Source organism: Eumetopias jubatus, unplaced genomic scaffold (assembly GCF_037043125.1).
Source record: "Eumetopias jubatus isolate StellerSeaLion01/CBP00866 unplaced genomic scaffold, mEumJub1_p1.0 scaffold_11, whole genome shotgun sequence".
Classification (NCBI taxonomy): Eukaryota; Metazoa; Chordata; class Mammalia; order Carnivora; family Otariidae; genus Eumetopias; species Eumetopias jubatus.
The window spans coordinates 35,265,039-35,277,214 of NW_028274817.1; the positions used below are offsets into that span (position 1 = coordinate 35,265,039).

The 12,176-nt window shown below is 37.3% G+C and overlaps 1 protein-coding gene and 1 pseudogene across 9 annotated transcripts in view; both read right to left on the reverse strand.

Annotated features, from left to right (window-relative positions):
• The window catches only part of LOC114200238 (UDP-N-acetylglucosamine transferase subunit ALG13), a 43,646-nt gene that overhangs the window by 11,649 nt on the left and 19,821 nt on the right, over nt 1-12,176 (reverse strand). For 5 of the 9 annotated variants that reach the window (XM_088028672.1, XM_028092278.2, XM_088028676.1 and 2 more), the window contains exons 17-21: nt 9,967-9,999; nt 9,808-9,863; nt 9,404-9,484; nt 6,246-6,317; nt 4,873-5,038 (exon numbers count right to left, since the gene is read on the reverse strand). In XM_088028672.1, coding sequence (XP_087884798.1) covers nt 4,873-5,038; nt 6,246-6,317; nt 9,404-9,484; nt 9,808-9,863; nt 9,967-9,999 — 408 coding nt within the window. Of the gene's footprint in view, nt 1-3,948; nt 4,156-4,872; nt 5,039-6,245; nt 6,318-9,403; nt 9,485-9,807; nt 9,864-9,966; nt 10,000-12,176 lie in introns of those variants that run through there. The other 4 variants (XM_088028673.1, XM_088028671.1, XM_088028677.1 and 1 more) reach the window with 3 other exon arrangements.
• On the reverse strand, nt 6,941-7,053 carry LOC148162999 (U4 spliceosomal RNA; annotated as a pseudogene).

The following is a 12,176-nucleotide window of genomic DNA, read 5'->3' on the forward strand; positions in this document are numbered from 1 at the left end:
AGTAAGGCTTGATCATGATCTCAGGGTTGTGAGATCAAGCGCTGCATCAGGCTCTGCATTGGGCGTGGAGCCCGCTTAAAATTCTCTCTCTCCTCCCTCTGTCCCCCCACCTGGCTCCTATGCACAAACATGCTCTAAGGGAAAAAAAAAGTACAATTAAAGTATTATTTACCTTGATTACTGTGGTTTTTGGCACTTTCTTAAGTTTTGCACCCAAGGCAAATGAGTCACTAGTCCTGGCCCTGACAAAAGCCTTGGAACAGTTATCAAAACTCAGTTAACAGTACTTAATGCCTATGGGGAGATTCATATTAAAGGCAATCATGGCATCTAATTGCCTGGCAGATAAGTGACTTCATAATGGAGGATGGGCTGGGGCTGCCAGAGAGACACAAGAATAACACAATGGGAAACATGAGCTGTTTCATATAGAGGAATGAAAGAAATGTTAAAAGAGTGATTAAATAGCAGCCATGACCTAGTAGAGTTATAGCTGAGGTTGATAAGTGACTCAAAGAACAAGAAGTAAAATAAATACGTTTTTAGAAACATCTACACAAAACACAATCTGACATTTAAATGGAAAGCTTTCAATGACTACATAAATGAGGCACTCCAATGCTTGATTCGCCTGTCATTTGATATGAAGCTCAGAAGTCTGCAAAGCAGACAATTAATGCTTTTCCTTGCAATTAGCACAAAGTAGTAAAACCAGGGTCTACACTAACGTTTTCAGTGAAAAATTTCTATGGTCATTAATTAACATATATTGAATGCTTTTATTCCAGGAATTATGCTAAGCACTAATTTTTAAATTATAAGTTAATCAGATACAGAAGGCAAATCAAAATGCATTATTTTAAAGTGGACACTATCCAGGTCAAGAAATAAAACTTTGCCAGTCACTCCAGAAAATGTCTTTGTGCTCCATCCCAATCACAACTCTCTCCCTCCCACTGTTATTTAACCATTACCCTTTCACAGTAATCACTCCTTTGTGGTTTTAAGAGTTTTGTCATCCAAACGTGCATTCCTAGATGGCTTTTAAAAAAGTTGAGGTCTTGAATATCTTTTCAACTATTGGTCCCTTCTCCATCCCTGTCTTTTCCTTTCAGTTTTTCTTTTGAAAAATCTTGGCCCTTTGACCTGTTGAGTTTCCCACAGTCTGTATTTTCCCAATTATACAGTCATGGTGTGTTACAATATGTTCTTCTGTATTTCCTGAAAATAGGCAGCTAGATCCAGGAGACTAGATCAGACTCAGGATTGATTCCTTTGACATACCTATAGGTAATGTTTCTGCAATCTTCGTAGCTATTGCTGTTTAATACCTAATTCAGTAAGGACTGCAAAATAATTATCTTCACTGATTAGTTAGAATACTAATATATAGAAACACTTCCCCTCGCGCGCCTGGGTGGCTCAGTCGTTGTTAAGTGTCGGCCTTAGGCTCGGATCATGATCCCAGGGTCCTGGGATCGAGTCCCACATCGGGCTCCCTGCTCAGCGGGAGACCTGCTTCTCCCTCTCCCACTCCCCCTGCTTGTGTTCCCTCGCTCACTGTGTCTCTCTCTGTCAAATAAATAAAATCTTAAAAAAAAAAAAAACAACACTTCCCCTCATCTATTTGGTTACCCAGTGGTACAGTTCAGATAAGGTAGGCAGGATAAATGCTTTATTCTTTCACTTTATTTTCCAGTTAAGAAAATGAACTGGTTTCTTGTCATCCTCTTAAGGTGACCAATTTTTAAAATATCATTAAGAACTTTTATGTTTAACATATTTGGTATGTTCCAGTCTGCTGCAATTATCATCGCTGAGACTCAAATTGTTCCATCTTTGGCCAATGGGAACCTCTTCAAGATGGCTCCTGAGTTCTTTTGACATGGTCCCAGTAGTCTGATAGCTTCTTTGCTATCTGGTATGACAAAACGATATAGGCTCATCTTGAACATTTCCTGCCCAGACCTGGAATCCAGTCATTTCTCCACAAAGCTGCTTGGTTTTTTTAAGTGAGAAATGGCACATCAAGACCACAAAATGCGTGCTAAGAATATTGTTTCTAGGACTTTTCAATGGACAGAGCTGGGAAATATACACATATATTTAAAGATAAAACACCTGAAGTTATATTGATACTTCCAATTCAAATTTGAGACCATAAAAACTTTTCTTTAGCCTTATTATATTCATATTACCTTTCTTCCATACTTAGGCTCCTGGTTTGCAAGGGCACAAGGGGATAAAATTAGAGTATCCCATACTCACTCATTTGTTTTAGCCGACATTACACAGTCTCAGAATAACAATCTGATTATCTAGATAAAAGAACCTCATGTGATTATTGAGAGGATTAAAAAATGCTTGGCATATGGTCTCTCAAACTCTATTTTTAAGAATAGCCATACAATATCCACATTGTCCAAACATAATGTTATTGCTATTACATAGTGTATTCTCCACCTCTTAGCCCTCATTGTCTTAATTATGTAATTATACATTTAATACTTACCACCAGGTCTTCTTTCGATGTCTTTGTTTTGGTAGTCTAAAAGTCAACTCATTCTCTGGAACACTGATGTCCATCTAATACCACTTTCCGTGATGGCAGAAATATTCTGTATCTGTGCTGTCCAATACACTAGCCACTGGCCACATGTGGCTATCAGCACTTGGCATGTGGTTGGTGCAATTGAGCAACTGAAGATTTTATTTAATTGTAATTAATTAAAACTTAAATTGTCACATGTGGCTAGTGATTATCTTGCTTGACAGCATAGTTTTAGTAGATTCTTCAGGAAGGGCTCAGGCAAGTAATATTCTCTGAATTCTTACTGCCTTTTAAGCTTGAAAATCAGTTTTGGTGGAATATAAAATCTTTGTTTTACACATTCCTTATTTTAAATGTTACTCCATTTTCTTCTAGCATAAAGAACTGCTGTTAAAGTTTGATGATTATCATTTTATTTATTTTACACTCCATAGGCTCTTTTATCTAGATAATCAAAGGACTTGCTTTTTTTTTTTTTAAACTCTGGTCATTTTACTAGAATTATTTTGGTGTTGGCTGTTCTGGGTCAATATTCTCAGGTATGCAGAGTGTTGTTTCAGTATATAGTTTTAAAGTTTTTTAATTTCAGGAAAAGTTTTCTGAATTATAGTTTTCAGTATTTGTTCTTTTCCCTTACTTTGGTTTTCTTCTTCAGAGACTTCTATCACTGTTTGATCTCCTTTGCCTAACTTTTAACAAGTCACTTTTGAATCTTTTATCTTCCTTTTTCTTCATTTTAGATTCTCCCTCCTTCTTATATGTTTCTTTTAAAGCATTAAATGTTGTATATACTTGGTCATGTTCTTTATAGTTTAGTCTTCATAACTGAAATGATTTTCTGCCATTTTTAATGCTTTTCTGTCACTTCGAGTTTTTCTAATTCTGATTTGTTATTCTAAGATTTTTAATTCCAGTTACTCTTTAAATGTTTTGTATTATATTATTTGTATCTTTAGCTCATTCTGAAATAGCTGTTACTTTAGTTGGCACATTTTAGTTGGCACATTTCTGACATGTTTTTACTGTCTGTAGGGATATTATTCTTTTTTGTTCTTAAAACATCTTTGCATAGGATTTCACCTTAGTGCTTTTCCTTTGTTACGTAAAATTTTTTTTCATGAACTTCAGAATGAGGTGGATATAGGGTAGTTTTGTTTTTGTGTAGTGTTCAAAAACATGACTGCTTTCCAGGATTCCATGGCTCTGTTCTCCTCTGCTTTCGTCTGGACATGTTCTTTTCCCAATCCCGATCAATTCTGATTCCACTCCCAGTAGTTTCTCCCCAGTGAGGAATACTATCTTAACAGGGAGCCCTGGCAGGTCACTTTTGAGGGTTCTTAGGGGCCAGATTGCTCCAAGCCCTTCAAGTCCCTTTACCAGGTACCCAAAGCACTCACCTAGTATTGGAGAGGTCAAATCCCTTCCCAGTCTTAGCTGCTCCTTCCAAATTGGCCGCCCCACTTTCCAGTGAATTCTTATTAGCTCTTTTGGGGTTCTTCTGTTCTCAGATCCATCAGACAACATCCCCGATGCTTCCGTCTTCTTGCTCCCATATAGACCCTGATAGCATGCAGGTCTTGTGACTGGTGGTTTGTCCCTAACTCCTTAAGTTTTGGGGTTTGTGGGGATACCTTGTCACCTAGTTTCACTGTAAATGTTGTCCATGGGTTTTGGTTTTGCTATTTCCATTTTTGAGGATTCAGATTAAACAGCTATGTTGTTATTGCCACCACCTTCCCAGAATTCTGAGAATTCTAAATTATATTAACTCATTGGAATTTCATGACCACTTTATAAATTGGTACTACCAGTACCCCCAAGAGCTCATAGGTAAGAAAGGCTAAATAACTTGTCCAAAATTACAGAGGTAGTGAGTTGTAAAACCAAAATTCTAACCTAAGTTTCTTACATCCTAGAGCCTATATTCTTTCTTAAAACATCCATGGGAAAATGATTCATCATACAGAAATGTATTTTACAGCAAACTTTTCAGGAATTCTGTGAAGTGTGAAACACCTCTACTTTAATTCCTGTATAATAAAACTTAAAAGTTTAACTAGTAAAGTCCTCTAAATTTTCAGTAAGGTAGCAAAACAATAGCTACAAAATCATATCAAAGCCAAATTTGCAAGAAAAAAATTGAAACCCTGGCCCTGAAATCTCATGGATTCCTCAAATACAGAACATACTTTATTAAGTAGGTTAAACAAATTTAATACTAGAAATTAAAGTAACCCTATCTAATCACTAGAACTGTTATATGTGCATGTTCATGAACAGGAAAAGAGGCTTCCCAAAGTAAGCAACCACCAATAACCTACCTGGCCTGCCTTGTACAGGTGGAGACACAAATAGAGGCTGTATAGCATTCTGTGAGGAAACTGAAGTGGTACTACTAGCTTGATTAGCTGCTGCACAATTAGGTAAGACTGCAGCTGGAACACTATTGGCACAAGAAGCTGCAACTGCTGTAGAATTTCCCATCATCTGTAAGTGTAGAAGAAAAGTTTAGAAAAGTTTAGTGATTTCTCAAACACTGTTAGTCTCTTATCTGATCCTAAGTTAAAAGATATAGTATTTGGATAACTAAAATACTGACAAATCAATCTTTATGTAAACCGTATATAAGGTTATTTCTTTTAAAAGAGCACAATTAACTTTAAGATCTTAATTTTTAAATTTTTCTGAAAAATATATGATTCAAAAACCAAGTATAAAATTGTGTACAATGAAATGGTTCCTTCCAACCCCTATCTTCCATCTGCCTAGTTCCCCTCCCCTCTCCCCGAACAGGTAACCTCTGGATTTCCTACATATTATCCAGAGATTGCTATGTTTGTTTTTACATGTGGATACATTTCCCCACGCTAACACATACTTTTTTTTTTTTTACAGAAAAGGTGCTTTGCTTTTTTGCGTGTAAACTTCATGGGACTGCAATTTGTTTTTCTGATGAGGCTGCAGCACCCAATACAGCACTGTGCAGAGAGATGTTCACTACATAGTTAACAGACACTTCTTGAACATGCTGCTCTCAATGCAGTCTCCATTTTCTTACCACACACTGCCGTGTGGCTGCTACCCACTCCGATCCTCAGAAACTGTATTCAAAGTCACCAGTGGTCTTCATGGCAACAAATCCTAATAGACTCTTGCTAGTCCTTATGGTGCTTGACCTCTTGGCAGCAACTGACGACTTCCTTGAAACATTCTCTTCCTGGGGCTCCCATAGTAATACACTCTCCTACTTTTCCTCTCCTTAACTATTCCTTCCCTACCCACATTTGCTAAAATTTGGTGATCTACAGACTCTGTTCTGGATGCTCTCCTCAATCTCTTCCTTTCCCCAGGATTATCTTATTCGCTCCCATGGTTTCAGCAACCTTTCTGACACTAGCTCCCTATTCTTTACATTTCAGTTTCAGTACATGAGAGACTTGACCAGTAATTTATATTAATTCACTCGTTATACAAGAGGTTTGGAACAGAAAGACTATGAGTAGTCAAACGCCAGCACATAGAACAATGTCTGGAACACAGTAGATAATCAATTTGTTGAATGAATTTTACTGATCACTGTGCCAGGCACCACAAAGTACAATAATACTTAAATATGATGAAGGACAAGGAGAACAAAAAGAAAAAAGTCATTCCCCCCACCCGTGTGATTGCTTGATAACACTATTAAGATTACCTTCTGGGGGTAGTTGTATGAGGTAACTGTGTCCTGAGGAGACATAGAACATGGTCTTCTGTCCTGAAGAGACTTTAAGGAATACAGAAGTATAGTTAAGTAAGGGTAAATCAAGAAACCAAACAACATATCAATAAAAGATCTGATTTGTTCCAACATCTCCTAAAATTAAGTGAAAAGTGATCTGTCCTGAAAGTGTTCAGATTTGGAAGCAACTACTAAGATAACGTTCCAAAAGGTATCACTCCAGTGCCTGATTTAGGTGACTATGCTATTTCCCATCTACAGAGAACCTAATCATATCCAATTCTAGTCCAATGTAGATACTAAAATGTAGTGGAGGATTATAATTTAAACACTTTTTCAGTGGCCTTTCTTGCCTTAAAAGCTTCAAATTTAGTAGGACCAACAACAGTTTTACTAAACAAAAGCATTCCATCTAAAAATGTAGCTTGGGACAAGGGTGGATATCTGGTTATTCAGCTGTATCCTATCTAAGCAGGATGGAGTATAATCCAAACACCACTCCCCTCTGGCTTAAGGTCTTCTTTGTGAAAGCAAAAATGATTTTTAAAGGGCTCAGTTATACATGACAAATTGTCATGACAACAAAAACAAAAAACCTAGCAGAAATTGGTTTAACAATGGTAAGAGCACAGAGGGAATCAAGGAAAGTAATCACAGAGAACAAGAGGAATCATATTGTGACAAAGATGAGCCCAACTTACCATGGATTGCACATTTCTATTAGCAATAATCGCTCCTCGGATAAACCTCATTGGCTACAACACTGCCACTGCACATTTCTAAAGTCAGTTTTCAAGTACAACCAAAGCACCTGCCAAAAAGTAAACTTTGGCTTTGCCTCAGGGGGCCCAGTGTGAATGCTAAACAATTCTACAGAAGGATTTAGTTGAGAGTTGGGCACAGAAATAAATAGCAATAAATATTTATAGGGTTTTTTTTTTTTTTTTTTTTTTTTTTTTTTTTTTAGGAGGCTCTATGCCTGGACATCTGTAAGTCCTGCACTGGTCCTCTACCCACAGCATGCTGTGAAAAAAATTACTTAGAAACTTGCTATAGATTTGGTGACTGGGGAGTGGGAGTGGAGCACATCCTGAAGAGACTGAAAACTACTGGGGATGTATGATAAAGTAAGTTCAGAACAAAAATGAACATGTGACAAATGAAATTAAAGGGACAGAAAGAAATTAAGTATCAGCTATTTCAAGAAATGGCCTAAGAAGCATATGATGAGAATAGTAATGGCACAGTGAGAAGAAAAACTATTTCTCTAGAAGAGAAAAGGAAAGGAAAGGAGATATAAGGGGAAGAGAAATAAATCACGTATCATAGTTTTCTTCATTCCTAAGATGTACTGCCTAAACAGTGTTAACAAAAATTTAGTATGTGAGGTTAAGATTAACCGTAATTAGAGAACAGACAGTTGTTATTCAAGTTCTTACAAATATTCTAGTTCTTCTGGGTACATGGTAAGTTGTTCTTCCTGGCCCCATCTAAAGTTAGGTGCGGCCACCTGACTTATTTGGTCAGTATGAGCAGAAATATTAAAAGCCAGTGTTCAAATACCCTATCTTTGGTCCTGCAAAGTGACTGTGAAAGCACACATGTCCATCAGCCTGGGTCCCCCGAGTGACTATGATGAAAAAAAGCCTGCTACCAACCTACACTAGACATAGAACATGAGCAAGAACAACTGTCCTGTGTTAAGCTGCTAAGATTTGGGGGGGGGGGAAGGTGTTACTACAGCATAACTTAGCTTGACTGAAACAGTAATTTGGTAATCAGAAGTAGGGTGCAGTGCTACTGTAACAAAAACGTAACTTGAAAATGAGAGAATGAACTTTTGTCTCTTAGGGGAGGTTTGGAAAACAATGTTAGTTTTGTGTTTTGATTACTGTTGGCAGAGTTTAGCAACATTTTTTAAGATAGATGTGTACAGGAAAGGAGCTTGTAGGTAGGAATGAAAAGGAATAGAGAATCCTTGAATACAGGGACTTACAGGGTTGAAGACGCAATTGCTTCAACCCAAAATTGTAAAATATAAAACTGATAAATACTTTGGACAACAAAAAGCAGTTAAAACTTGGGTTTGAAGCAAAAATCAAACTGTTAAAATCTGATTGCATTAAGATATTTCAAAGCAAGAGTCCAACTAAGAATGCAACACCCACTGAATCCTTGCAATTGCACAAAATGGCTCATGGAAAAGCCTCCAAAAGTATGGCTCCTCCATCCCTGATAAGGTCAAGGTACTTGCAATCAGAGAGACACAGGGATAAGAAAGGAAATTATAGCAAATCTAAGTAGTATTATCTATAAAAAAAAAAAAAGAATTGTCAGTATGGCTACTGGCATACGAAACTAAGAGGAATCATAGAGAAAAGCAGAATAAATTAATCACGCAGCCAAAGAAACCATGAGCAGAACTAAAACCATCCAACTGAGATAAAACGACCCCTGGGCTCCCAATTTTCTCTAAGTAAGAAGCAGGCTGAGAAAGCTGCTCAGCTGCCAAGAAGTATTATTCCCCAAAGCCTACTTCAAATATGGCCAAGGAACAAAGGGCCTTGGAGCAACCAAGAGCCCCAGAAACAATGAATCAGAGAGCTCCTCCAGGGGACAATCCCCATGCCTAGGTTGGGGGCCCTCACAATGTCTGTCCATGATGTCAGAACTGCTACAGGCCATTAACTATTTCTCCCATTTTCCCCCCTTTCTGAATGGAAATTTTTACTGCCATCTTTCAGTCCCTCCTCCACCATTATAAGTTAGGTATGTAGCAGTTAAATAACTTTGTGTCTTTGGTTTTAGGCCCCCAGATGAAGATGAGCCACATCTGGACCCAATGCACAGAGTACTACACATTTCCTAGAAACCTTGGGCTTTGAGTTTAATTATTACACTGAATAAGATTTTTGGATTGCATCCCTTGAGGTGGAATCAAGTCTTTTGCCTGTGGGAGGGAGTGAGTTGAATGCTGTGGTCCTTAGTGCTGTTAAAATATTTCCAACTTTTTGACTTTCAGGCACATGTAAGTTAATACTTCAATGGAACATATTCTGGCTAATGAAAAAGAAAAGTGACAGGTGTCATCTCCAGGTGGAAGCTGTAAGAGCCAGGGTACCATTCACTACCTTTTGGTTCCTTCCTTGGCAACCATGAATGGAGCTTCTATCAGCCTGAGTCCCTGAGCAGAGCCCTCCTGTAGACCTCCACTGGATATGAAGCATAACCAAGAAACAAACTTTTGTTATATGAAGTAACTGAGACTTATGACCCATTCTTACCGAAAAATCATAATAAAATCCTCTAAAAAATCATCACTGCCAATGTTTGAATTTCTTCTTGTATCAACACAATAGGAATATCATTAAATAGATTAATTTCAGGTTCTTAGTTTCATCTACAAAATGGGAACAAAGCCCTAACTACCTCATAGGATTATTCTGATTTAAATACATTTATACGTATCACTCTTAGAACAGTGCCCTAGTACACAAGAGATATAAAGTGCTTGCCATTTTTATTAAATACCTACCAAGTTTGCTGTAGATTCAGTTGTGCTATAAACACCTGACGTTTCATAGTCTGGTTCTAGAGAATATAGCCAAAGTAAAGTAAAAAAATGAGCATTATTTTATAATTTAAGATTGTATAAACGATGATGAATGTCAGATTATATCTAGATCTCACTGACCTGAAGGATAAATATATTCTTCATGATATCTCCCTACAAAAAAAAGACAGAAGAAGTGTTTATGTAGGGCTTTTTAGCTCAGCAGAGCCAGATGGCCAGCACTTGCTTTTTCTCAACGTTTATGGATATATATTCAGAACTAAAATGTATACATCCTTGAAACAAGTGATTTGAACTTTCATACTAGTCAACAGATATTGAAGCCAGATACTGACTGTAAACAGGACAAATTTCTCCTCTGAAAATTCCCTTAGTTCTTAAAAAGTTCAGACAGAGGTAAAAACCCAGTTGTAATCAATTTTTCCAGTCAAGCAGTGGAATATGGTGATTGAGTTCACTGGCTCTAGAGTTAGGGCTGTCTACATTTGAATCCTGATTAACATCACTTTAGGTGGGTTATTTAATTTTTGTGCCTCAATTTCTGCATGATAAAATAGGATAACAGTACCCAGATCATAAGGGGGTGAAAAGAACATAGCATAATATATAGTAAATGGTGTCTGTAAAGTAATTGGAGTATAACCCATATTATGGACATTAAATAGGGTATATCATGCCTCATCTGTTTCTCAGCCTGTTTTAAGTAAATAATACATTTTTTAAAATTGGTTTGTTCTCAGAGGATGGCTCAGTGATCTAAAGTATTTTGCTGCTAAGACTATACTATACCATTGAAATGCAGAGAAAGTTAATCATCAACTGGACAGTTTTCCATCAAATAAACCCCACGGATCAAAACTGGATTTGATTCTTAAACATGTCACTTATCAATCACATACATGCAACCACTCCAGACAGCAGGATTTAAGTTAAGAACAAAGATTTGGTTACTCTGAATATGCCACTACAGGTGAGCAATACATCTGAAGGTACCCACCAAGCTAAAGGGAAAAGACAAAAGAGTCATGCTGAGTAAAAGAGCAGAGAGTATACGCCCTTGAGCACATGCATGCACATGCATGGGGACAAAGTCTTCACAGGTCATTCTTGTGCTAGATGTTTTGTCCTCATTAAATTCCTAGAAATACCTATTTTCTTCTACACATGTACAAAGAAAAACATCACAAGAAAATAAAAAACTTGACTATTGTCAGTGAGACTGCCTCATACCTCCTTAATCCACCCAATTCCTCCAGAATTGTTTCAGAATTGTCTGTCACTCATGCATCATTTTACAGTAAATGGTAAAAACAAGCACACCCCATGTGAGAGGCACCACAGCAACTGTTAAGGACATACATACTGACTTTAGTGTCACACAAACCAAATTCAAAATTGACCTCTGCCAATCACAAAGGACCATATATTGCATGATTCCACTTATATGAAATGTCCACAATAGGCAAATCCATTAAGATAGAAAGCAGACTTGTGGTTGCCTAGGGCTGAGGCGGGGGGGGGGGGGGATGGGGAATGGGGAGAAGCTGCTCATGAGTACAGGATTTCTTTCTGGGGTGATAAAATGTTCTAAAATTGATTGTGGTGATGGTCATGCAACTCTGTGACTATATTAAAATCACTGAACAGGTGACTTTTAAACCCTTTTTAAACAGGTGAATTACACCGTATGTAGATTATATCTAAATAAAACTTATAAAAAAGTTAAATCTCTGCCACTTACCAAAGGGTATGACTTTGGCCATGTCATGTACCCTTTAAACCTCAATTTCCTTATAAACAAGGATACCATATTCCTTAGAGGAATGCAGTTAAGTATCATATTAAATTATAAATATAGTTCTTTAGTACAGTGGATGACCAATAGGATACAATGAACAGTAATGTTATAAGTAGACTTCTTTGGGCAACGAAATTATTTTCGTAATAGCAGTCTCATAAAATAGTCTCATAAAATAGCAGCTAGTCACAGAAAAGCCCAAAGCAGTTCTACAAACAGTCCTCACCATAATAAAAATAGTGCCTTCCTAACAAGGAATGGGTATTTTCCATAATAAAATCTCACCAAATCAAAATTCACTAGAAGACCTAGTGAGAGAGCTGAAAGTAAACTGTGACAATGTGGTGTCCTATAGAAGTCCATCCTTCTGAGAAAGACCAAGACATCTTCAAACGCCTAGCAAGCTGAGACAACTGGTAACTCGTTCAAAATGAGCTACCAGAACAGTGTGAGATCCCCTCAAACCAAAACTTTAAATCTACTTCACAGCCCTGATGTGTTAATGCCACAAGAATCATCTTTTAAAGAAACA